Source organism: Leguminivora glycinivorella, chromosome 24, assembly GCF_023078275.1.
Source record: "Leguminivora glycinivorella isolate SPB_JAAS2020 chromosome 24, LegGlyc_1.1, whole genome shotgun sequence".
NCBI lineage: Eukaryota > Metazoa > Arthropoda > Insecta > Lepidoptera > Tortricidae > Leguminivora > Leguminivora glycinivorella.
The window spans coordinates 4,446,319-4,473,601 of record NC_062994.1 but is presented as its reverse complement, the minus strand read 5'-3'; the positions used below and the strand labels follow the sequence as shown (position 1 = coordinate 4,473,601).

The 27,283-nt window shown below is 37.4% G+C and overlaps 3 protein-coding genes across 3 annotated transcripts; 2 read left to right on the top strand and 1 right to left on the bottom strand.

Annotated features, from left to right (window-relative positions):
• Window positions 1-11,296: 11,296 nt before the first annotated feature.
• Window positions 11,297-13,263, top strand: LOC125238969. Its single transcript, XM_048146469.1, has 2 exons — window positions 11,297-12,046; window positions 13,165-13,263. Exons 1-2 carry the CDS (start codon window positions 11,297-11,299, stop codon window positions 13,261-13,263), a joined length of 849 nt encoding a protein of 282 aa, XP_048002426.1.
• Window positions 13,264-13,283: 20 nt separating this feature from the next.
• On the bottom strand, window positions 13,284-14,094 carry LOC125238778. The gene is made up of 3 exons (XM_048146214.1): window positions 13,962-14,094; window positions 13,638-13,879; window positions 13,284-13,406 (listed from the first exon to the last, which is right to left on the bottom strand). Exons 1-3 carry the CDS (start codon window positions 13,989-13,991, stop codon window positions 13,313-13,315), a joined length of 366 nt encoding a protein of 121 aa, XP_048002171.1. The 5' UTR covers window positions 13,992-14,094; the 3' UTR covers window positions 13,284-13,312.
• On the top strand, window positions 13,563-15,089 carry LOC125238777. The gene is made up of 2 exons (XM_048146213.1): window positions 13,563-14,282; window positions 14,558-15,089. Exons 1-2 carry the CDS (start codon window positions 14,211-14,213, stop codon window positions 14,894-14,896), a joined length of 411 nt encoding a protein of 136 aa, XP_048002170.1. The 5' UTR covers window positions 13,563-14,210; the 3' UTR covers window positions 14,897-15,089.
• Window positions 15,090-27,283: the final 12,194 nt, after the last annotated feature.

The following is a 27,283-nucleotide window of genomic DNA, read 5'->3' as shown; positions in this document are numbered from 1 at the left end:
TAATATGAAATCCCTTTACAGTCCTCTCGAGTTGTTGCGCCCAAAAAGCGATACTTCCCAGCCCATTTTAAGGAACGTAAAGACAATATTTCATTGCATGTTTGAGAAAATGATATTTTAATCATTGCAAGTTCGGCCCTATACTAAGCAAGTTATAGTTCAATTTGATATGACAACTAATGGGAATGTAGCCGTTGAAAGCTAAAATCAATCTTAACACAGATTAATAAAGTTCAAATTTAAATGGACATCGTGAAGCGTAACCATAGGTTCTCGAAAGAAATTTTGGACAAAGACTGTCAGCTGCCATTTTTTTTTTAAACTTAACAAAGGATTTTTGACAAAAGTTCGGGTTTTTTTGTAACAATGGGGTAACATCGGAAGTTGCGTTGCTGTGGGCTTTTTATAATGATGTTGGTGTTTCTGTGATTCGATTCTTGATTTATTCGATTTTAATAAGGTGAAGACAGGACTTTATTTTAATAATTACATAGTATTTACATTTAATAGACCTTGATAATGCAATATATAAAAATCACAGTTTTTATATACAGACTGTGTTTATAGAATTCCGTTAACTTTAAGGGAAGATCCATTACATCAAATGAAATTAATTTCTCTAAGAAACTAGCTTAATAATTGCTGAAAACGTGTGTCACACCTGCCTTTACCTATTCCTAATGTTATTTGTTTTGACATGTGCCGTCAATCACTTGACACTAACTTGAATGTTATTCTTAAGGATCTCTCACACTTAATGAATTCATTTATTATGTATGCAAAAGGATGATTTTTTTTTTTGAGAATTTAACTAAAAGTGATAAACAGGGTGGTTCCTGATAATGAACCTAACGACGTGTCGAATGTCGAATTTAACGGAAAACAAAAAAAACACGGTGTATTTTTCTTTATTTTACGCAAAAATATTATCTGTGCAAGAATATTTTGCGAACATAGTATGCCTATTTCAGAATTTCTGGAAGTGTCACCGAGCTCATCTAAGGTGGAAAATTGGTTGTTTCTCAATAAATAAAAAGCTACGTCAACCGCTTACAACCGTACGTCTATAAAAACACCAATGAGTTTCGCGCCATTAGAGAGAATTGGGGTCAATTGTTCCTTGTTTGCTGTCCGCCATCTTGGATTTCGGAAATGGGCCGGCATGGGAATATTGTGCGTATCGTGTTCATATTATAACAGGGTGACCTAATTTTTTGAGTATTTTTTTGTATATTTTTTGTCAGATTTGGATAAAATGGGTAGGATTATTAAACTTCTCATTTAGTTGGAGTCACCAAAAAAGTGTCAATGTGTGCGTTAGTCCGTTTTCACATTATCCGATTCGATATCGGATGTCCGAAGGATTTCAATGGAAAAAATTCAAGATAGCGCCTGCAATGTATAGGATATCGGTCCTACATCCGATATCGGATCGGATAATGTGAAAACGCACTTAAGTAGCGTTTTTTTTTGCGTAACTATTAAAGTTTAAGATAGTATAAAGAGAGAAAGTGAAAAGTTTCAGAAAATATTTCCATACGATTACAAACAGAAACACTACCCAGGAATAATCAATTTCACTCCATTTGGAGGACCTTCAGCTTTTTTAACCAACTTCTAAAACTTTTGTTTTTTGAAACTGTCACAGAAAGTTCGCTCGCTAGTTAATATATGCAAAACCGCTGGATTTGGCGCTAGTGGGTAGGTATTATTTTTAGTTCTGTCTATGCAAAGTGAATGGTATAATTGGGTAGGTAAAGTTTTTTGAAATAATATATTCTTCACCACACTAACTGGTAAAGTATTCGCAAACGGATAGCAAAATTGCATTGTATCCACAAAAGTGCAAAGTAATTTCATACATATTTTTACTTGATGCCTTGGGCTGGCTGGTAGAATTTACCTACAAATAATTATTTTGAATCATAAATATTGAATAGATTGCTGGATTTGATTTAGTTTGATGTTTTATAGTCAGTGTTCGTGTTGGTGTGGTGAAAAATGTTGTGTTTCACTCGGTGGCAAAGTGTGTTTAGCCTAATACGTAACGCTCGCAACGCTCAAGATTTCACTTTTTGAACCACTTGCTACGCCCGCGATTCAATATTGGAATTTTTCGCTTTCCCGGGTCGGGTATCAATATTGGCACGGCTAAACAACTTTACCCCCTTGTAAAACAAATAATTATTTTCTGATAGAATACGTTATAACGATCACGGAATGGTGACTCTTATTTAAATTTCGTTTTATTTATTAATTATCTTCTTTTAAGTGACCAAAATGATTGTGAAATTTAATGGCGGTTGAGGTGACAATGCCTTTGCGCGTTCGGCATGTATGAAATTAGAAAAAAACACGAATGACAGCTAAATGACACTGACAGTTGATATTGCTTTTTTTTTTCTAAATGAGATCAGAATGTGCCAGAGCCAAACTCACAAGGCATGGTCTTTAATCTGTTGTTTAAGATAATAATTTTAACTGTAACATTCCTTAACAGTTCTGAGAACTAACAATGTCTGATGACTATTCCAGCTAGCAATGATCTAATTGTCATATCGTTTAATTTATACGGCATAAGTAGGGTATAGAGTATGTTGAGTTCTTTGACATTTAGTATAGCAATGTAGAAATAGTCTTAAATATAAGGGTTTTACATATTTTTAAATTAAATGAAAAATGATAAAATTCACACCTCTGGCAGGACTCGAACTTGAATCGCTCGAATGTTTCTGATTGATAATAATATTTTTTTTGGGTATTTGTATGTATTCTGCCCAGAATAGAGAGCTTATAAAATTTTCCCAAATGTTATGAAAAATTTACCTAAATAAGTGTACTCGATTCGTAACTCTAATATCCTTTTATTCTGCAACTGCATATCAATTATACATCATCTATGACATATGTGCGTAATAAAAAAGGCCTTTTATTTCCTACAAACAATTCATGCATTTTACAATTAGCTTATTAATCTGATACATCTGTATTCCAAAATATTTTTTTTTTGTAATTTAGGTATTTTATTTATTTTTATTCTGCAGGAACCCCTCCAAAGACGCCCAGTTTTCCCTGTCCTGGGCTATTTTTTTTCCATCCTGTATACTCATGTTTTTTGTTGCATTTGTTATCGTATTTTTGCTATTTATAAAAAAAAATCCTTTGTACTTTTGTGCGTTTTTAAGAGGAAGCTAATTCGTAAATGACGAAACAAAGAAGTATTTAAACCGATTACTGAAAATCCGAATCATACGAACGGTACGAATTAGAAAAAAAAAATAACTCGCTCACAAAATTTGTTTTAAGTTTTTGAGGAGAACATACGAAATTATTGTCCCCAAGCTTAAACGAAAACCTTCAGTCAACCATTATGACCCATAATAGTTTAACTGTAAGATAAAATCTATAAAATATTATTATTTCAAATCTGTAGCCGACATTTCCCCAACCTCCCAATATCTGTTACCACAGATAACCTCCATTGTTGTCATTCCCAGTTCCGTATCATCCAATCACAGCTGATATTCTCTTGCAATTTGTAGTTAAAATCTTTGAAAATGTTGTTAAGAAATGTGGAAATCCGTAGCTTTATTTACTAAAAGATTGTGGTGTTTTTTTAACAAACAGTTAATTTTTACCAAATGTAAAAAATTTTTTTTATCTAAGTCGACTATAATATCACAATTTCGTTCCTTGTTAATTGAAAAAAGTAGCATTGAAACATCTGCAGTTTCATGTGCTCTGTTTACACCTTTTGGGAAAACAGGTGTGAGTTTATGTATGTGATTGTGCATGTACCTATAAAATAGCATAGTTACGGGCCGTTTGCAATAAATTGTTTCAATTCTCTCCAATATTTTCTAATTTCCTTATGTTTATTTTTTTTTTAATTCACCGAATTAAAGTACTTAAATAATTAGATGTATGTAAAAAATTTAAGCAATAACTACATAATACAATTATTTATTAGAGATGCAACGAATAGTTGTTTGGCCGGATACCGGATACCGAATATTCGGCCCAACCATCGGCCGAACATTCGGTATCCGGCCGCCGAATATTCGGAAAGCAGAATTTTACCTACAATACCTAAAATTTTATCAGGGAGTGTGCAGCAGGTTTTGACTTGTTGATAATAAAGGGCTATGATTATAAGTATTATAATAATAATAATAATAAAATACTTTATTGCACACTACAGAAGAAAAGAAACATAATTCAGAACAGATACAACGTGGTAGGTAACAACAGGCGGTCTTATCGCTAAAACAGCGGTCTCTTACAGACAACCTTCAGATAGTCGAGTGGCGATCGGAATAAAATTTACGGGTGGTGCAAAAAAGAATAACAGAAGGCTAGTACCTAAATGTACAATATAATAAAATACATATACTACAAATATAAAAACTATGATAGACTACATATACTAATAAATACAACAATATATGAGATATAACTATGGAGACCATTTCAACGACATGAAATTTCTTGGAAAACAGAAAGACATACATTCATTTTTATAGATTATACATACTTTCTTCTACTTTTTACATTTAATTTGTTTGCCCCAAAATCATTCAATCAAAAATAGCACATCCGGTATCCGGCCGGATAGTACGGCACTATCCGGTATCCGGCCGAATATTAAAATAAGGGCCGAATAGGCCGGATACCGAATAGTAACCGAACATTCGGTGCATCTCTATTATTTATCGTGCAATGAAGTTTAAAAGATTTTTTTTTTCCGATACCACCCTGTATGACTTCTCTTGACATAGAAAAAGTAAATAAAAGGCATATCACTATTACTAACTTTTGCCTCAGAAAGTAAGATGTCTGCTCCCATGAGACACCTTGCTTCTGTTTTACTTACAAACTTTTATTGGATACCTTGTTTTTTGCGTAAAATAAATAAACATTAATTTATGTGGAGATATTTCGTAGTTTTGTACAGTATTTTTTATTTAATCTAGCTATTAATATGAAAATATGTGAGAATGTTTAGTAAAACGTCCCACTTTGTCGGTTATCGTTAAGGCGAGATTTACTTGTATCTTTATATGAATAAACTGACAAAGCGGCTTTATAGCAATCGACAAAGTGGGACGTTTTCCCGTGCACACTCACATGCCACACAATTATGCCTGAATGTTAATTAAATAGTTTTCTAAGTTACTTCCACTACAAAAGATTCTCCTCTATGAAGAATTAGGTTAATGTGTACCTACTTAATTAAAATATTAGATTCAGATTTATTTACACAAAACATTTTGATGACACAAAAAAATAACATTAAGTACCTACCCAGTGACTGAATTATTTAAAATGAAATGATTATTAAATCTCGGAACCGAACCTAAAAATATCATCACAAAAAAAAAACTAAAAGTAAATATTCAAATTTGGAATCGAACGTAAAAAATGAACTGTCATCAGCCAGCAAAAAACGGGAAGTGAAGATAGGAGCTGACCCGGCCGATAACGAATATGATTCTAAATTCAAATTTTGAACGACAACCGTTTGTAGGGTTCTGTGGACTATTTTAACACAGTGACTTTGACACTTGACACTGATTCTGTGTCTATTTCTGGGTTGATGTAAGATTCATGAAATAAAAACAATATTGATACAATATTGATATTGAAGACAATATTGATGTAAGATTGTTATTCAGCGTAAATATTTCCTTGTTGAACGGCGAGATTGTCATTATTGTGAAATAGGCCACTGCTCGTAAATTATATTATAACAGGTATTTTATGTAACAGTTATTAATAACAGTTTTTAAGTTTTAAGTTATCATTTTAAATAGGCTAGTTTTCTATACTTAAAATTAAATATTTTGGGCAGTGCACGAAATAAAGCACCACATAATTAGAAGAAAAATATTATGGACAGTAGTTATTTTTAAACATAATTTCTATTGAATAAGTCAAAGAGAAAGATATAAAGTAAATGAATTGACCGCGACGTCACTTCTCAGTATTTCATAGTAATTCCGTATTAGCAAATCGTTTTGATAATTCTTAAAAAGAAACAGATTTTTCAGTACAGATAGTGTTTTTTTCACGCACTAGTGCGAGAAGTGGTTCATTATATGCCAGGTCGAAACTTCGGAGGCTCATCTGTACTGAAAAACGTCGTACGATACACGTGCGAAAAGGAAATTCGTAACTCGTGTCGATTAAAAACACTCCCTTCGGTCGTGTTTTAATTTATCGCCACTCTTTTCGAACTTCCTTTTTTACGCACTTGTATCGTAATGTACTATTACTAGTAGGAATCTAGCCTATTATATTAAATGAACATTTTCAGGCAACTATCGTACTGATAGGTAGGTAACTTAAAACTAGCATATATTTTGAGAAAATATGTACTTATGTAAGAAAAATAAAGTATCTACGCAAGTACGCACAATACCTGAGGAGGACTTAATGAATTTTGGCAGTACCTACCAGTCAACTATAGGGCGAAAAACAAATGGACTCAAGTGCTTCATTTAAATATTTATTTATAATCCATAACTTAATAAATCTTTATGCAACAGTTTTTTAATTTGCCAGTCGGTCTTGCTGACAAACTTAACTTACCAAAAATATGATTTTATTCTACTTTGAAAAGAACCAGAAATATACACGTCCGATTCGCACTTCACCCTTTTCCGATTTCCAAAGGACCAGCTATAATGACAGTCTGAATCTTTATCTATCTGACCCACATTTCGTGGCACTGCCAAAATGGTGGCACAATAGGCTACTAAACTCATACCGAATTTGGCCCAATAAATGATTGTCTTCTGTAGTATTTGACTTAAAATAACAATATTTTAGATTTTGGGTATTAAAAGCGTATGATGACTACGTATTTTCGATTAAAAATGTGTAATTTTTTTATTTATTTTGGCCACCGAAAACGCTCTCAGCGATGTTTGTGACGTCATCGAATTCGAACCTTAATGCATGTCAAAACAATCACTGACATTGAACTTTATGTCTTCATACTTAAAAAGTCAGAAAATGTTACATAGATAATTAACAGGACTGTGTTGTTTTCGCCTGATTACGTAAAAGCAAACTTTAAAAAATATTTTTGGCTGTTTTTAAGTCAATAATAAAATATGATAATATTTTATTTCGGTTAATTGGACAGTGCTTAATCATATAAGACAGACTTTAAAAAAATAGGTCAAATAGCCTAATTCAAGTTGATGTCCATTGAAATTTGTGGGCCAGTTATTTAATTGAAATGATTAAAGCAATCTCATGGTTTTAATTATCCTTGACATTCCCAGAGTACTTATTGAAGTACAAATTAAAGTTGTATATCCATACTGTGTCTGTTTGTTTGTCCGCCTTTCTCGTCCAAACGGAGCGACGAATTGACGTGATTTTTTAAGTGGAGATAGTTGAAGGGATGGAGAATGACATAGGATACTTTCGTCTCTTTCTAACGCGAGCGAAGCCGCGCTCAAAAGCTAGTTGGTAATAAACTTCAAATATGTAGAGATTTTGGGCTAAATTCCTTAAATTAGCTATCTTACATTTCAAATTCGGTCCAGTAATGAAGGAGATATCGAATAATAAACATATAGACGACTTGATAACCTACGCCCTTGAGATTTGGAAGTCGGTACGGTTAAATGACTTAGGGTGCCTTGGGGTAATTTCGAAATACAGAAATAAATAAATAAATATTAAATATTATAGGACATTCTTACACAGATTGACTGAGCCCCACGGTAATTTCAAGAAGGCTTGTATTGTGGGTACTCAGACAACGATATATATAATATACAAATACTTATATACATAGAAAACGTCCATGGGAATCTTAATAAATATGATAGATATAATGATGATTTTCATGTGAATTTCGAATAGACGACTTTCGAAATTACCCCAATGCACCCTAAATGTGTTAACGAAAAATTAAAACGAAGTTCCTCTTTATAAATCAACAAAAAACAACTCATTTAGATTCCATAATAGCTATTTTATTGGAGCAAGGTGCTATACAAACCCATCTTTAAACTTTTAAAAGTAAGATATCCTTCAAATTTCAATAGATTAACTACACGTGTTTCTTTCTTCATAAAAGACCTTTTAAAAATCACGCCCAGATACTGAACAACAATGTGTACTGTAAAGAACCTAGTAGAACACAATACTGGCCTGTTTATCGGTGACGACATCGTTCTATATTTGAAATTTAAATTGATAAAGAATAAAAAAGGGTGATGTGGAAAAAATCATCGTGCGATTTTCGACGCTTTTCTTTTGAACTTAAGACTGGGAATGTGTTAGTTTTAAATGCGTTTATGACCTTTTGATGTGATATTATTTTGTAGTTGACAGTTCTTAGGTTAACCTTATAAGGATTTTAGTGCTAAACAAATAAGGTTGCTTTTGTAAAGAAGAGAGACAGTGTTAAAATTCTTAAATTTGTTTTTAAAATTGTTTTGAATCTAAAATCGAGTTGTTACTTACAGTTTTTTCGGTTGAATTTAAATTCTTCAGTGAATAATTTTGGTGCAATGATTTGAAATGTCCCATAAGAAATTCAAATAGTTTTTTCCGTGGCTGCTTGAGTTTATTTTTAAACTTATGGCTATAGGCTGGTCTGGGTTGTACAATCAAATTTAAATATTTTGATAGTGTTTCACACAGTCTTTTGAGTCGTACGGTCCAACGTAATTTCTTTGGGAGGAATATTCATTTCTCGAAGTAAATACAATTAATTTAACAAACTAATTTAAATATTCGTTTGTTTTTTGAACTTTGGATTGTAATTTTTGTTTAATACAGAATGATGTGCCGCAGGGTAGACTTCTAGGACCTATGTTTGAGTTCTGAAATAAAATCGTATGTCTCATTGAGCTAACTCAATGATAGGTTACAGAAAATGATCCGAATATTGCGAATTTGTTATGAATAAACATACAATAAACATACAATCACGCCTGTATCCCATAAAGGGGTAGGCAGAGCACATGAACTACTCAAGTTTCAGTGCCACTCTTGGCAAAATGGGGTTGAAAAAAAAAACGAAAATTGTGACATTGCAGTGACAGGTTGCCAGCCTCTCGCCTACGCCACAATTTAACCCGTATCCCACAGTCGACTTCTACGACACCCACGGGAAGAAAGGGGTGGTGAAATTCTTAACCCGTCACCACACGGGCTTAATAAACAAATAAATATACATAAAGGACATTTTTACACAGATTGACTAAGTCCCACGGTAAGCTCAAGTAGGCTTGTGTTGTGGGTTGTGGGTACTCAGACAACGATAATATATATAAATACTTATATACATAGAAAACACCCATGACTCGGAAAATAATATATGTGTTCAACTCATCACACACAAAATGCTCTTACCGGGATTCGAACCCAGGACCGGGTCGTCACTAAACCAAAACAGTTGTCAGCAGATAAAGTGGCATATTTTTATTCAGAAACGTTTTGTCCGTGACAAATAGTATTCATTTATACAATTCCTATCCAAATACTGTTATTTTAATCAGAATAAGTCTTTATAAGTTGTGATGAGCGATCATGAAAGATTTCATTCATATTGGATATATTAAATCAAAAAAATGAGTCTGGTACTTGGATAATGATAACCTGTTGGCTTATAATTAAAAACTGTGATTAAGTTTATCTGTTTTAATATGACTAAACTGACAAACATATATGAATGGAATATGTCAAGATTTGTTAACTGTATGATCTTTCTAGATTTGATTATTGAGAGTTTAGGAAAATGTCCGAAGACCAGCCTTATCTTTGAGTTTAAATATCGGACAGTCATAATATAGACATCAGTTACTGTCAAAAACCTTCATAAACCACAGTTTCATTTTGTTCCTGGATATCCATTTATAATCTGCCTGTTTTGAGCCTCGAACTACATACTACTACTTACTCTGTGGCAATAGTGGTAGATAGTGCTCATAATTTCAGTATTTTGAAATAGGAACGATACTCGTTGGTATCAAAAATCTTCATTAACTAAAGCTTTATTTGGTTCCTACGTATCCGTTTATAATCTGCATGTTTCGAGCCTCGAACTACATGCTAATACTTACTCTGTGCTAATAGTGAGTTCAGTTCGTTCACCAATCACAAACCTTCATCTTCATAAACCACAGTGTCATTTGGTTCCCACATATCCGTTTATAATCTACAATTCTACATATTTCGAGCCTCGAACCACAGTATAATAAAGAGTACTATCGTACAGTATGGCCACTCCCGCTCTCCGCTGAAAATGCCGTCCACCCCGTCTCGGTTACCTCACAGTTACCGCCTGTCAAAAATGCGAACAGTCGACCTGTCATATCTCACTCATACAAGCATGGTACGCGTTCACCTACACGAGCTTAGACTGTGTGTTAGAAACGCGCCTCTTTCATATATTTGATCGCCAGTGTCCGAGGTGTGCTCGAACTAGATACTATTACTTACTCTGTGGCAATAGTCCCCACAATTACAGTATTTCGTAATAGGAACGCGTCTGGGGCGGACGTCCGCGTTCAATTTGCGACAGGATGCGACCAATCGCGGCCCCGCGCGCAGGATACCGCCGTTCGAATTTTAAATCTTTGTTTTAAACCAGACCATAGAATCCTAAAGGCAAAGTGTAAACTTAGTTCGATGCAACCAGGGGCCTATTGCATAACAATTTACAACTTGTATTACAAGCGGAACTCTCTTTCTTATAAAATGAATTGGAGAGGGACTACCGCTTGTAATATGAGTTGTAAATTGTTATGCAATAGGCCCCTGTCCAGTCCAGTTTTTGATTAGTGAGTTGTGGCACATAAAATATTGGCGCAGAATACCGGTGTTCGAATTTTAAATCTTTGTTTTGAAGTTTTTGAACCAGACCATCGAGTTCTAAAGGCCAGTATAAACGACGCTACTTATAGTTCGACGGAGACCATAAATTTAGTCAGTAACAAAATCTTTCTCTCAAAACTGTTCTCTTAAATTGCATAACCGATTTAGGTGAAATTTGACATAGAGATAAGGTAAAGAAAATATTGGGAATTTTTAGTCAATCATCAATGTTATCATCAAAAGACAAAATCACGCACGTATGCACGCACGTTCTGCACGTATGTTCTTAGATAACGGTAGTACGCTAAATTTTGTTACGACTGATTTGTGTAATAAACTTAGGTTGCGCACTTATCCAAACCAATCAGGGATTACTGGTATCATGAATCAGACTTCCAGTACGTCGCAGGAATGTGCCATTCAAATTCATTCATATGACGGTAATTACAAAATGGACGTCGAGTGTTCCGTCGCTCCAGTTATCACTTCACATATTCCGCATAGATATATTAGATATCAGGATATTCCATTCCCGTCCGGGATTATATTAGCAGATCCAAAGTTTAATGAGCCGTCTTCCATTGACATTTTAGTAGGTGCCGAGATATTCTGGGATGTTCTTGGAGTCAGAAAAATTGAGTTAGGTCCAAATCAGCCCACTCTTCGTGATTCTAAGTTCGGATGGCTGGTGTGTGGAGCAATTATTCATCCTAAAGTGGACGTGCCACAGACGTGCATGTTCACGCACGAGCTGCCTTCCGATTCAGGTGTTGATATATCTAGATTTTGGGAGTTAGACTCAGTTGCACCTAAGCACAAGTTCACGCCGGAAGAAAACGCTTGTGAGGAACACTTTCAAAAAACTACGACACGTGATGCTGACGGTAGATTCATGGTTTCCATGCCGTTGAAGGAGTCGCCTGAGGTTCTGGGGGACTCATATCAGCGTGCTTTGGCTACATTTCTGTCAGTAGAGCGTCGTTTAGAACCTAATCCAACCTTGAAAGACCTCTATGTAGATTTTTTAGATGAATATGAAAGTTTGGGTCATATGAGTAAATGCATGGGTGGTGAGCACGGAGTGTCGTGTTTCCTGCCACACCATGGAGTGCTTAGGGATTCCACCACAACCAAATTGAGGGTAGTATTCAATGGTTCAGCCCCCACAACCTCAGGCAAGTCGTTCAACGACATTCAAAGGGTTGGGCCAACTATACAAGACGATTTGCAGTCAATACTCATGCGTTTTCGTCAGCATAACTATGTAGTGACCGCTGATGTCGAAAAAATGTATCGACAGATATTAATACAGGATTCACAGCGGTCTCTGCAGAAGATACTGTGGCGGTCGCATCCGTCGCAGCCAATAGCAATATACACATTAAATACAGTGACATATGGCACAGCTAGTGCACCTTATCTTGCAACCAGATGTCTCACTCAGTTAGGGTATGATTCAAATGACATTAATGTCAAGCATGCAATTTGTCACGACTTTTATGTTGATGATTTTTTATCAGGCAGAGACACGGTTGAGGAAACTATTCAGTTATGTCATAATGTAACACAAGAGTTAGAGTCAGCAAGATTTAATTTGCGTAAGTGGTATTCCAATAATAAAGATATTTTACTTGCAGTTAATCAAGATGTCAGTGGTTCAGACACTGTAGATTTGAGCAATGAAGAGTCATCCAAGACTCTTGGTTTAAATTGGTCATGTTTTCAAGACAGCCTGACATTTGCCATTAACGTCGATACACAGAGTAAAATTAATAAAAGGTCAATTTTATCGACAATTTCACAGGTATTCGATCCACTCGGCCTGGTCGCTCCATGTATAGTAGAAGCGAAAATAATTATGCAGCAGCTCTGGATTAGCAGGTGTTCATGGGATGGTGAAATTCCTCAATCAATTAAAGATGCGTGGGTCCATTTTGCACATACATTGCCATACTTGAACAATTTGTTGATCCCGAGGTGTATTAAGTTACCGAATCCAACCGAAGTCTCACTTCATGTATTCACAGACGCCAGTGAGAAAGCATATGGTGCATGCGTTTATGTACGTAGTGTAGGCAATGACGGGGCTGTTAGTGTCCGTCTCTTGGCATCCAAGAGTAAAGTAGCTCCGATTAAACCTCAGACTACAATACCGCGTTTGGAGTTGAGTGGAGCTTTGCTTGGCGCGAAGCTTTATACAAAGGTGTCTTCGTCACTCACCTTAGCCATAGATCACTGCGTGTTTTGGTCAGATTCCACAATTGCATTAGGGTGGATTGCTGCAAATCCTCTGAATCTAAAGACGTTCGTGCGTCACAGGGTAAGCGAGATTCAGGAACGTACAGCTGGCTGTCAGTGGCGTTATGTACCGTCGAAGGAGAATCCAGCAGACTTAGTTTCTCGTGGTCTCAGCGCTGATCAGTTAGGCCATACTTCTCTGTGGTGGTCGGGTCCACAATTTATTCAGTCAGATCAGACGCAGTGGCCAAGCAATCCAAATAAGAGATCCGACGGGGATCTCCCCGAGATGGTAGAGCGTTCTCTTGTTGTCAATCAGCCGCCTGAAAACATATTTAGTACATTAATAAAAAACTCATCCAGTTACACAAAACTCAAGCGTGTCATGGCATATGTTTTTAGGTTTATTCATAATAGTCGCAGCAAAGAAAGCAAACAGCCTGGCTTTTTGACATATAAAGAGCTGGAAAACTCTTCTAACTTTCTTTTGCGTAGGGCTCAAGAAGACTCATTTCCTAACGAGATTGAGTTATTAGATTCAAAGAAACAATTACCTCGAAAGTGCAATCTGCGATCTCTGTCTCCGTTTCTCGGTGATGACAAGCTCATTCGTGTGGGGGGAAGACTGAGCAACTCTAGTTATGATTACAACCTTAAGCATCCAGTGTTGCTCAGTTCCAAGCATCATCTTTGCAGGCTGATATTCAGGTTTTTTCATCTCACATTTTTGCATGCAGGGCCTCAGCTGCTCCTTGCTACCGTCAGGCATAAGTATTGGGCTATTCGTGGCAGGGACCTGGCGAAAAGTACAGTTTATAAGTGCGTCAAATGTACCCGTTTCAATGGAAAAACCATACAACCCATCATGGGTAACTTACCGAGAGAGCGTGTTGAATTAGAATATCCATTCCTTGAGACCGGTGTCGACTATGCTGGTCCGGTCATGATATCCAACCGGAAAGGCAGAGGTAGTGTGCTTGTAAAGGCGTATATTTGTGCATTTGTGTGCCTTGCAACCAAAGCGGTGCATCTCGAACTTGTTTCCGATATGACAACGGAAGCGTACATTGCAGCCTTGCGCAGGTTTATTGCTCGGCGTGGTAAGCCGCAGACAATATTTTCCGATAATGGCACAAATTTTCAAGGTGCTTGTAATGAATTCACAAAGGTTCTTAATGCATCGTCGTCATCAGATGTCGGTGAAGGTATTAAATTTTCATTCATACCGGCTTATGCAGCACATTTCGGCGGGTTATGGGAATCTGCCATAAAATCTGTTAAGCATCATCTCCGTCGTGTGCTTGACCAGACACACATGACGTATGAGGAAATGTCTACACTTTTAATCCAAATTGAGGCAATTTTAAATTCAAGGCCACTGACCCCAATGTCAGATGACCCAAATGACCTTTGTCCCTTAACTCCTTCCCACTTCCTAATAGGGCGATCCACACAGTTCGTACCACATCCACAGATTACGGCAACCAACATCTCATCGCTTCAGCGCTGGAAACGCGTCGAGCTACTCAAGCAGCAGTTTTGGCATCGCTTCTCCACTGAGTATGTCCTTTGGCTTCAACAGAAGACAAAATGGCACGAATCCACGGGAGAGCTTCAGGAAGGTGCTCTGGTTGTTGTCAAAGACAGAACTCTGCCTCCCCTTCTCTGGCAACTTGGTCGAGTCGTCCGAGTTATTCCTGGCAGTGATGGCATCGCACGGGTGGCGGATATAAAAACAAAGAAAGGAGTCATCCGCAGGGCTTTCAACAACATCTGCCCTCTGCCTGTCAACAATCAAATTGCTCACCCTTGAGGCCGGGAGCATGTTACGAAACGTTCGAAAACCACCCTGGTTTTCGATCCTTTCTTCGTTTAGGTTAAGGCATTTATTTTCTATAATTAAAATCAATTTTTCCAATTTTTATCAATTTAATAATAATAATTCAATTTAATTTTTAATGAATAATCATGTATCTGTTGACATTTCAATTTGTATATTCTTTGACTAAAATATTCAGTATTGTTCGAGTCGACATTATGCATTTTATAAATCTTCAGTATTAATTTATTCAATTTTTAATTTCATGTTATTGGTAATGTTTTAATTCATTCACATACTACTTGACTATTTTTTAAATAAAATATTCATTGAATTGTATAATTATAATAATATTTCAAATCTCTAGTTAAATCTAAATTTACAAATGGCAATGTGATAAGTTCAAATTTGACAGCTTTTAGAGCTTTTAAAAACTTACGGTTATTCCGCCTCCAACGACATTCACTGTACCACTTTCTTTGTCTTCCACAATTTGGATTAAACCAGCACCAAACTACAGTCCGCTTATTATTTCTACCACCACTACGAAGACCTGAGACCAGCGAAGATTTTACAAGTGTGAAATCTAAAGTAGAATAAAGAATTTCAAGTTTTTAACAAAATTAAACCAATAATATTTTCCTGCAAATCATGACAAATGACGATCTGAGAGGCATTACGCCACATAATGACGTCATTTCTTATTATTTATGTCGCCCCATATTCCGTATTGTGTGCCTAATGGGCGTTTTGGACATTATTCCCTTTTGATAAGGTTAGTAATTGTTTGGTGAAATGAAATGAAAAGTTTTATTTTAAATATTTTGTTGCGTTCACATGTATAATATTAATAAAGACAAATAAATTAATAGTTTAAAAAACACTATAAAACACGCTTTTATAAATGCACGTAAAAGCCAAAAATAAATGATGGATCGTTCAAGTTGTCTCTATTTGTGAGCTGAAGTTTAAAAACTATGTGCTTTTAATTATAATATTTGATTGTAAAAGCGTGGGGCGCTGGAACAGGAAAGACTTTCTTGTAAACAAATACTAATCCGAACTTCCTGGCGAATGAAGTTGCATTAGTTATTTGTTATACAAGGGGGCAAAGTTGTATTTTAACGCCGAGTGTGGAATTGAAAAACGAGCAAGTGAAAGGATTCTATAGTTGAACCACGAGCGAAGCGAGTGGTTCGAGAATAGAATCCTGAACTTGCGAGTTTTTTAACACACGAGAAGTAAAATACATTTGCACCCGAGTGTAACACGAAACTTTTCCCCTCACTACAGCGAAGAAACTACAACGCAAAAAATGCGTTTATTTCTGCTTCCAGTAGTTCCACAGGTGGTAAATCATCTTAATTACTAGATTCACCTACTTTTGACAATTTTAAAGCAGTCAATTTGACTTTATCCAAGGTCAAGTTACTTTACCCACTAGTGGATAAAATGCGTTTTTACCCGCTGGTATTAAAGGACAAAACACGTGTTTCCGAGCTAGTGAGGGGAAAAAGAACATAACGTTTACATATGCCGCCTAAGGGTTACCAAAGAGAACCAAAGATATCTCGTCCACGAACAAGAACTCTGCATCCTGTCACTGTAGACACTTTCCCCTTTTATACTTTGATTACCGGAAAAAAGCGGCGTTCTAAGTGTCGGTGACTGTCGACTCTCCTCGCTACTAGCGCATATTTTGTCTGAGTTCGACAAACTGGTATCTACTTTGAACACTGACTTTTAATTGATTTGACTGTTTAATGTAGAACCTACTAGTCATGCTGCAACTCCAGTTAGCGCGTCAATCTGTGTAACCTCCTTCCCGTAACATTGCATAATTTGATTTATCAGCAAGTTATACAAAAAGTCTTTCCTGTTCCAGCGCCCCACGCTTTTACAATCAAATATTATAATTAAAAGCACATAGTTTTTAAACTTCAGCTCACAAATAGAGACAACTTGAACGATCCATCATTTATTTTTGGCTTTTACGTGCATTTATAAAAGCGTGTTTTATAGTGTTTTTTAAACTATTAATTTATTTTAAATACAACGTTGATCTTTCTTTTATGCGGGGGGCTTCGCCCCCCGAGCCCTCCTTTGTTTGCTCTTAAAGGTCACAAGAAAACGCTAACCCAACTACGTTAATCTTTCCTTTATGCGGGGGGCTTCGCCCCCCGAGCCCCCCTTTGTTTGCTCTGAAAGGTCACAAGAAAACGCTAACCCAACTTATCTTAAATACTACGTTGATCTTTCTTTCATGCGGGGGGCTTCGCCCCCCGAGCCCCCCTTTTCGTTACTCTTAAGGGTCACAAGAAAACCCTAACCCAACTTATTTTAAATACTACGTTGATCTTTCTTTTATGCGGGGGGCTTCGCCCCCCGAGCCCCCCTTTGTTTGCTCTTAAAGGTCACAAGAAAACGCTAACCCAACTTATCTTAAATACTACGTTGATCTTTCTTGCATGCGGGGGCTTCGCCCCCCGAGCCCCCCTTTTCGTTACTCTTAAGGGTCACAAGAAAACCCTAACCCAACTTATTTTAAATACTACGTTGATCTTTCTTTTATGCGGGGGGCTTCGCCCCCCGAGCCCCCCTTTGTTTGCTCTGAAAGGTCACAAGAAAACGCTAACCCAACTTATCTTAAATACTACGTTGATCTTTCTTTCATGCGGGGGGCTTCGCCCCCGAGCCCCCTTTTCGTTACTCTTAAGGGTCACAAGAAAACCCTAACCCAACTTATTTTAAATACTACGTTGATCTTTCTTTTATGCGGGGGCTTCGCCCCCGAGCCCCCTTTGTTTGCTCTTAAAGGTCACAAGAAAACGCTAACCCAACTTATCTTAAATACTACGTTGATCTTTCTTTCATGCGGGGGCTTCGCCCCCGAGCCCCCCTTTGTTTGCTCTTAAGGGTCACAAGAAAACCCTAACCCAACTTATTTTAAATACTACGTTGATCTTTCTTTTATGCGGGGGCTTCGCCCCCGAGCCCCTTTGTTTGCTCTTAAGGGTCACAAGAAAACCCTAACCCAACTTATTTTAAATACTACGTTGATCTTTCTTTTATGCGGGGGCTTCGCCCCCGAGCCCCCTTTTCGTTACTCTTAAGGGTCACAAGAAAACCCTAAACCAACTTATTTTAAATACAACGTTGATCTTTCTTTTATGCGGGGGCTTCGCCCCCCGAGCCCTCCTTTGTTTGCTCTTAAAGGTCACAAGAAAACGCTAACCCAACTAATTTTAAATACTACGTCAATCTTTCTTTTATGCGGGGGCTTCGCCCCCGAGCCCCCTTTTCGTTACTCTTAAGGGTAACAAGCAAAACCCTAACCCAACTTATTTTAAATACAACGTTGATCTTTCTTTCATGCGGGGGCTTCGCCCCCGAGCCCCCTTTGTTTGCTCTTAAAGGTCACAAGAAAACGCTAACCCAACTTATTCTAAATACTACGTTGATCTTTCTTTCATGCTTCCCCCTCGTGCCTCCCCTCCCCCCCTTTTTTCTGTTCTTATCTTCCGGCACCATCATCAGGCCTTGAAACCTAATCGTAGTCATAGTTCATTACAAGACTTTTCTAAGAAGCCCAAAAACAGCTATGATACGATGTTCCATCATGTAGTTCCAGTTCATACCTTCCGGCTCCATCATCAGACCTTGAAACCTAATCGTAGTCAAAGTTCATTACAAGACTTTTCTAAGAAGCCCAAAAACAGCTATGATACGATGTTCCATCATGTAGTTCCAGTTCATATCTTCAGGCTCCATCATCAGACCTTGAAACCTAATCGTAGTCAAAGTTCATTACAAGACTTTTCTAAGAAGCCCAAAAACAGCTATGATACGATGTTCTATCATGTAGTTCCAGCTCATATCTTCCGGCTCCATCATCAGACCTTGAAACCTAATTGTAGTCAAAGTTCATTACAAGACTTTCCTAAGAAGCCCAAAAACAGCTATGATACGATGTTCCATCATGTAGTTCCAGTTCATATCTTCCGGCTCCATCATCAGACCTTGAAACCTAATCGTAGTCAAAGTTCATTACAAGACTTTTCTAAGAAACCCAAAAACAGCTATGATACGATGTTCCATCATGTAGTTCCAGTTCATATCTTTCGGCTTCATCATCAGACCTTGAAACCTAATTGTAGTCAAAGTTAATTACAAGACTTTTCTAAGAAACCCAAAAACGGCTATGATACGATGTTCCATCATGTAGTTCCAGTTCATATCTTCCGACTCCATCATCAGATCAGCTCAACAGTACCATATTATTGTATTGTCATCGGAACTACATATAGCTGCCAATTTTCATTACGCTACGACTCCTGGAAGATGGTTAAATTAGCTTCCTTAGATTCCATTACATACATAGTTACATACACGACGACCTAATAAAAGCGTGTTAAAAAGAAAACAATTGACTGTGATGTAATTTTTATAAGAATTAAGTTCTTAGAGATTTTCTCAATGAACAATGAACCACATAATGACATCAATGAAATTTAATTTTTATTTTCTTGCAGACAAATCCACAACAATTAGAGTAAAAAGTAACTTTAAACAGTCTATAAACTCTGTAATTTACGCGAAAATACAAATAAAACCTCCCACAGATTAAAATATCGAAACTCCAAAAATACTGGCAACATCAAAAACTTACTTTTAATTACAAGGCAGTTGACAGATAATTTAAACTCAGAACAGCCGACGCCAAATAAAATAGCACCCTAATTTTATGACGATAAAGTACCTACCTACCTAGATTTTTAAGTTGTTCTTCGAAAGAGCGTTCCATTTTTGAAATTAGAGGTTTTAATTAAAGAACGCGATATTCGCGTTGTTTTTTTAAACCATTGTAATGAGGGTTTGGGCCGTGCCTGTGCCTATTGTGCATTTGTTTCGTCAAAGGAATTCTAGTGGTTTTTTCTACCGGTTTTTATTTGCTTTTTATTATGTCAAGGCCTCTTATCTACAGATTGTCCCAAAAATACGTAGGATAATGATTTTGTCAGTGAAGAATATACCTGTTTTTTATGAAATGTCAATGTAATTTTGACATGAACAGTGTTAAATATTAACAATATTGTAGTCACGTAGGTATTTTGGGACTAACCTCAGCCTCAGGATGAGATGACTCAAGCTAGAAAAGGCGATGTGTCAGTTTCTACAAAAAGTCACACATTCTCTAAATTCTTCTTTCTATGTAGTAGTTTTTAAAAGTTTTAAGCAATGTATTTTGATAAATGTTCTCTAAACTATCTAAATAGTGACTCTTACATAAATAAAAATCGGCCAAGTGCGAGTCGGACTCGCGCACCGAGGGTTCCGTACAAACCTGCAAGGTTTACAATTATTAAAAAAAAATATATTATGTGATGTAACTAAAAATTTATGGTTTTCGTAATTTTTCCTTTATCTATGCTATAAGACGTTGCTTCGTACCAAATTTCAAGATTCTGAGTTCACGGGAAGCACCCTGTAGGTTTTGATTCCCTTGCGAGTGTCGAAAATTTGCGGCATAAACGGCTGTATCTTTTGATTGCGTTGGCTTAGAAGTTTGATTTTTTCACAGCTTCAAGGGACAGTAGACCTGAGTAATTGATATAAATTTCAGCTTCATACCTCCACGCGTTCCTGAGAAAAAGGGTCTTGACAGACGGACGGACGGACGGACAGACGGACAACAAAGTGATCCTATAAGGGTTCCGTTTTTTCCTTTTGAGGTACGGAACCCTAAAAATTAACGTATCGGCCCGTCCCGCTCTGTTCTAGAGCCGAGTAATCTTAAAGGTAATATAAAAAATAAATAAAAACAAAAACAATAAAAATTGGCTACGTTATGGCTTGTTCAGTTGTAATGTAACATTCTGTCTGTCTGTTTGTCTGTCTGTGTGTGTGTCTGTCTGTGGCATCGTAGCTCCCGAACGGATGAACCGATTTAGATTTCGTTTTTTTTCTCTGAAAGCTGAGTTAGTCGGGAGTGTTCTTAACCATGCTTCATGAATATCGGTCTACTATGTCGCGGACGGGGGTTTTTTCAAAATATTAATGTTGTGGTTAGGTTATTTTACAACTCATTGTACTTTAAACGTAACAAAACCTACAGAATAGTGTTGCGACCCCTTTAAGAGGGTGTTACTTGTTAGGTTAGGTTAATTACGAACGGAGTTGCCGTCCTAAGTAAATCGGGCTAAATTTGATACCGGGCCGGTTTACATGCCGTTTCTGCGAGTGGAATAAAATGTACAATTCTTACAATAACTATCCTGTTTTACACATATTTTATTTAGAAATAGAAAGAGAAATATTTTATTCATGGCATAATTATACAACAGTGAAACAAAAGAAAAAAAGCTACACGTACAAAAAAGAACAACAATAGTTATTTGTTATACAAGGGGGCAAAGTTGTATTTTAACGCCGAGTGTGGAATTGAAAAACGAGCAAGTGAAAGGATTCTATAGTTGAACCACGAGCGAAGCGAGTGGATCGAGAATAGAATCCTTTCGAGTTTTTTAACACACGAGAAGTAAAATACATTTGCATCCGAGTGTAACACAAAACTTTTCCCCTCACTATAGCGAGGAAACTACAACGCAAAAAATGCGTTTATCACTGCTTCCAGTAGTTCCACAGGTGGTAAATCATCTTTATTACTAAATTCACCTACTTTTATCAATTTTAAAGCAGTTAATTTGACTTTATTCAAGATCAAATTACTTTACCCACTAGTGGATAAAATGCGTTTTTACCCGCTGGTATTAAAGGACAAAACAAGTGTTTCCGAGCTAGTGAGGGGAAAAATTATTTACAAAACGTAACAAAAATTAAGTTGGTACATATTTGCCATGAAATGGTCCTGACACTCCTGACTCAGCATCATCTTACTTTCCCATGAAATAAAACTTGTACGTAGAGGAATTAGGAGATAATTCTGATAATAGTTCATAGATAACGCCAAACATAACATCAAAAAATATTGGATTAGCACCCTTAGTGCGTTTTCACATTATCCAATCCGATATCGGATGTAGGACCGATATCCTATACATTTAAGCCGCTATCTGTGATTTTTGCCTTTGAAATCCTTCCGACATCCGCATGTATTAATGTATGTATTAATTATATAGTAAGTTTATTAAGTATATATGTATAATATTTTTATTTATGTATTGTATTGTACTTCAGCTATTTTTGATTAATTCTAATCTGTTATTTTTTATTCTCTTTGCACCATTTTTACTTGTCTCTGTTTGGCCCGATGGTTGACTGGTAGAGAATGCCATTAGGCATTAAGTCCGCCATTTGTACATTTTTTTTTTAATTTATGTGCAATAAAGTTTAAATAAATAAATAAATAAATATCGGATCGGATAATGTGCAAAAGCAAGTCCTTTGATAAGGATAAAATACAAAGGTTCAGCCAGCAACAAAGATGTATACAGAACTTTATTGACTGTTACATTAAGACGATACGGTACGGGTCAATTCTTCATACAAACGCTCTCGACTATTTCCTCCCTGGTTTTTGAAGATAGAGCAATGATTTTTTCAACACAGATTGTTATTATTTTTATCTGTGTCGGACCGTTTTGATTTTTTTGATTTTTAAAGACTCTAGAGCCAATCAAAAATTTCCAAAAACGGCCTTTTTCATTGTGGCGCAAAAAAAGGTGTGATACTCAAGATTGGTAACAATTAACCAAAAAAGCTAAACGGTCCGACTTAGATTATTTCATTGTTATTCAGATTCTCAAATTTCGTTCCGATTGATTAAGTTTTGAAGGAGGAAAGAGTCGAGAGCGGGACCTCGATTTTAAAGATTTTTTTGAAATATCTTTTGACTGAGTTGTTCTTAATGGACAATTTTTTTTCGATAAATCTAGTTAATAACACTTGTATATTTAACTAAAATTCCCAAGTTGAAAGGGGGGCTCCTTTCCATTTTAGCATTTTCGCTACCGTATCCTCTTAAGGTGTGTAACACTGGAGGCCTTGGTCACTTTTTCTTTGTATATGACATTTATTTAATGTTTATAACATAATAGTAGTATTACTACTTAAAAATACAAGTTAAAATATTTTCTATGAAAATAATTTAATTTGTTCTTAGAGGATCTTGGAATTAGACTTGTACTATTATATATTCTGTGGAATTAGTTGTCAAAGCGGACCCCAGGCTCCCATGAGCCGAGGCAAATGCCGGGATAATCAATGAGGATGATGCCCTCAGAAATGCGTGGTTAAAATCGCTCGCAGTGCTCACGAGTACCCTGTGACGCCGTGTCTTGCGTGGGCGACGGTCGCGCGACCGTCGCCGTCGCGTCTCATCGCATCGTCTACTTCCATATCGATAAGGTTTGATTTCGTATGCGTCGCATCGCCGTCGCGTCTCATCGCATCGTCTACTTCCATATCGATAAGGTTTGATTTCGTATGCGTCGCATCGCCGTCGCGCGACCGTCGCCGTCGCGTCTCATCGCATCGTCTACTTCCATATCGATAAGGTTTGATTTCGTATGCGTCGCATCGCCATCGCGCGACCGTCGCCGTCGCGTCTCATCGCATCGTCTACCTCCATATCGATAAGGTTTGATTTCGTATGCGTCGCATCGCCGTCGCGCGACCGTCGCCGTCGCGTCTCATCGCATCGTCTACCTCCATATCGATAAGGTTTGATTTCGTATGCGTCGCATCGCCGTCGCGCGACCGTCGCCGTCGCGTCTCATCGCATCGTCTACTTCCATATGGATAAGGTTTGATTTCGTATGCGTCGCATCGCCGTCGTGCGACCATCGCGCGACCGTCGCCCACGCAAGCCACGGCGTTAGGTAGGTACATGTAAACCTAGCGTACGGAATCAGCCCAGGTGTCTCCTTGTTTGCCTGGCCGCTGTAATTATGTGGGACCGCAAACTACAGCTGGAGAGCAAAAACGAGCTTAAAAGGACATTGGCACTAACAGGGTATAGTCCTGGGGGCCGATTTTTGAGTCTCACGGCTTTCGAATTCAGAAAATTGTCACTGACAATTATGGGCCATTTTTTTCAAAGTTGTCCACCCCACTTTTTTTTTGGATTTGGAATTTTTTATGTGGTTTCAACTCAGAATCGCGAGCTCTTCCAATTCTAATAGGAGAAGAAAGTGTCCCAAGGTTTTTTTCCCATTCCGTTACCATTTTTTCATACATTTTGTATGGCGGTAACGGAATGGAAGGTTCGAAAAAATGTATGGAAATCTTGGGACATTTTATTTCTCCTATCAGGATCGAAAGACCTCGCGATTCTGAGTATGAATCGCGTAAAAAATACCCATGTTACAAAAAAGTGGGGTGGACAACTTTGAAAAAAAAATGGCCCTTATAGGCAATTCACCGTTTTCAACCGGTATTTTAGTGAAAGTGAGACTCAAAAAACCTTTTTAGTACGGAACCCTAAAAAAACGGTGTTACAATCACGGAAGTGTAGTACATATTCGTATATGTATAAACTCACCTGTGTTCCCTAAAGGGGTAGGCAGAGCACATGAAACTGTTCAAGTTTCAGTGCCACTCTCAGCAATAGGCTAGTTTCCTATACTTAAAATAAAATATCTTATGCAGTGCACGAAATAAAGCACCACATAATTCGAAGAAACATATGGACAGTAGTTACGTTTAAACATAATTTATAAATTTAATAATATTGTCTTCGGTTACCGCGATAGTTACTCATGAAATAAAACTATGGAAACGGATTAAATCGCGTATAATGAATGTAATAAGTCAAAGAGAAAGTTTTAAAGTAAATGAATTGACCGTGACGTCACTCCTCAGTATTTCATAGTAATTCCATATTAGCAAATCGTTTTGACAGTTCGTCAAAAGAAGCTGATTTGACAAGTAGGAAGCTAGCCTATTAATTATGTAATTTATGGTTCTCAAAGTAGCCGTTTGGGGGCGATGTGCACTTTCTCCATACAATGTAATTTTCCGTTACTTTTACGCTATCGAGTTACATATTTAAAACTCGTGTTAGCTTCACTAGAAACTTCAATTTTACGGTTCACTTTTAAAAAATACAGATGGAAAAAATTCACAAAGCCCTATTGTTAAAAAAGTTTTTTAAAACCTAAAAGACCGCATTGAGACTAGGAATTCATTTCGAAAGATGCTTTTAAAAGTAGAATCATCAAAGGTATTGCAGTTGATTGATGAGATTTGCGCTGCAGCGCCGCGTAGTCGCGAGTAGCGGAACTAACATGTTATTAATTCACTTGAGAGCATAGATTCTCTGCTTGAGAGTAAATAAAAACATTACACGACCAAATGAGAAGGTGAAGAAAGACAGGTGGCTCAGTGGGAAATCCACTTGGCTTTGTGTTTGGTTGCTTAACCGACAAATGCAACCGAAAATATTCCCCAAAAATATGCAAATTATTTGTTCGTACTTATAGGTACTGTATCTAATATCTATACGTATCTATACCAAAATTATAAATCGGTACAGCGCTTTAACCCTTAAATGCATGGTGATGTATATATGCATCATATATTTGATGCCCTGTGGCTCAATATGTAGCTAACCAAAATCACATTTATAGCTTAATTATTATTCAGTATTTATTATTATTTAATAAATAATTAAATAAATTAAATAATATTATGATTTACTATTTATTATTTAAGGATCACCCGTGTGGTGACGGGGTAAGAATTTCACCACGTCCCCTTTCTTCCCGTGGGTGTCGTAGAAGGCGACTGTGGGATATGGGTTAAATTGGGTTAAATTGTGGCGTAGGCGAGAGCCTGGCAACCTGTCACTGCAATGTCACAGTTTCGTTTTCTGTCAACCCCTTATTTGCCAAGAGTGGCACTGAAACTTGAGTAGTTTCATGTGCTCTGCCTACCCCTTCATGGGATACCGACGTGATTGTATGTATTTAAGGATAAAAATGAAATGGCGGAAAAGTGTGAAAAAACAGGATGATGGCGATTTTTAGTATGTGATTTAGGCAGATTTTTTCGGAGTTAGTAATTAGTTTTAGTTTAAACAGTTTATCATGGGGGTTTCACAAATAGTGTATCTTTCTAATAGTAGTCAAACTTTACAAATAAAACTTACCAATAATTATATATTTATATTTAGTATTAAAATCGGTATTAAATATTTTTTTTTTATTTTTCCCAGAGTCCGAAAACCATTGTCTATCACATATATTAATATCTCGTTAAAAGAAAAATTCATGCATTTAAGGGTTAAGTATGAAGAGGCAACACAGACAAACAAACACACTCGCATTTATAATATTAGTATTCAAATTCCATAGTTCAGGAATTAGAGGTCCATAGACAACAAGCCATAAACTATATTCTGCAGACGGCATTTGCTGACACGCCCGCTTGTTCCCAGACTATGCATTGGGCAGTGCATTGCCCATTATTCGTGTTAAGGCCTGAGAGGAGCGGAGCGTTCGGCGTGGCGGGCGAGCGTGTGTTCATGCACCTTCACCCTATGCAGCGGCGTCTCAGGACCACAGTATAATAAATAGTACTATCGTACAGTATGGCCAGTCCCGCTCCTGAAAGTGCCGCCCACCCCCTCTCGGTTACCTCACATTTACCGCCTGTCAAAAAGGCGAACAGTCGACCTGACATATCTCACTCATACAAGCATGGTACGCGTTCACCTACACCAGCTTTGAATGTGTGCTAGGAACGCGCCTGTCATATATTTGATCGCCAGTGTCCGAGTTGTGTCAGGATACTTGTATGAGTTTCAATCAGTCAAGTTTTTTTTTTTTTTTTTTTTAATAAATCGCATAGTTGTTTATATTAATATGCAAACCATACTTAAATCCAACACACTAATTCTCGCCCTCCCAGTTTCCGGGAGGTAGCTGGCTCCTCGCGAGTAGGGATCCGTAACTCGGAACCTATGAGCGAGGAACAGATGAAGTCGGTGCACAAATACCTGACCCTCGCCATTATGACCCAATGGTCGAGCGCAAAGGGTGGTGCACCGCAATTTGTGGGCTTCGTTCACAAGACAGGCTGGATCCTGGTCACATGTTGCAACCAGGCGAGCAAGGACTGGCTTATGAACGAGGTGCCAAAGGCGAAGCCGTGGCCGGAGGCGACACTCTCTGTTATCCCAGAGGAGAGCTGCCCAAACCAGCTACGGCGGTCACCTTTATTCCGGAGTCCGAGGCGTCCTCAATAGAGGATGCCTTGGTGCTGCTCAGAGCCCAGAACTTTGGCCTGAACACGGAGCTCTGGAAGGTGCTAGGGGAGAAGGCTGAGCAGGGTGGCAGGGTCGCCACCTTTGCCCTGGATGAGCCTTCTGCCGAAGCTCTTAAAGCCAATGGCGGTGAGGTGGTAATTGGCTTTAAGAAG

Bases quoted from the DNA above. Each gene is read 5' to 3' on its own strand.
- LOC125238969 (XM_048146469.1), top strand. From the start codon at position 11,297: ATGGACGTCGAGTGTTCCGTCGCTCCAGTTATCACTTCACATATTCCG. The intron at 12,047-13,164 runs GTTGGGCCAACT...CGTGCGTCACAG, and splicing joins CGTTCAACGACATTCAAAGG to GGTAAGCGAGATTCAGGAAC.
- LOC125238778 (XM_048146214.1), bottom strand. From the start codon at position 13,991: ATGGATATTCTAATTCAACACGCTCTCTCG. The intron at 13,880-13,961 runs GTAAGTTACCCA...ACTTTTCGCCAG, and splicing joins TAATTCAACACGCTCTCTCG to GTCCCTGCCACGAATAGCCC. The intron at 13,407-13,637 runs GTAATTGTTTCT...ATATGTTTTCAG, and splicing joins TCGCAGATTGCACTTTCGAG to GCGGCTGATTGACAACAAGA.
- LOC125238777 (XM_048146213.1), top strand. From the start codon at position 14,211: ATGGCACAAATTTTCAAGGTGCTTGTAATGAATTCACAAAGGTTCTTA. The intron at 14,283-14,557 runs GTGAAGGTATTA...CCACATCCACAG, and splicing joins ATCGTCGTCATCAGATGTCG to ATTACGGCAACCAACATCTC.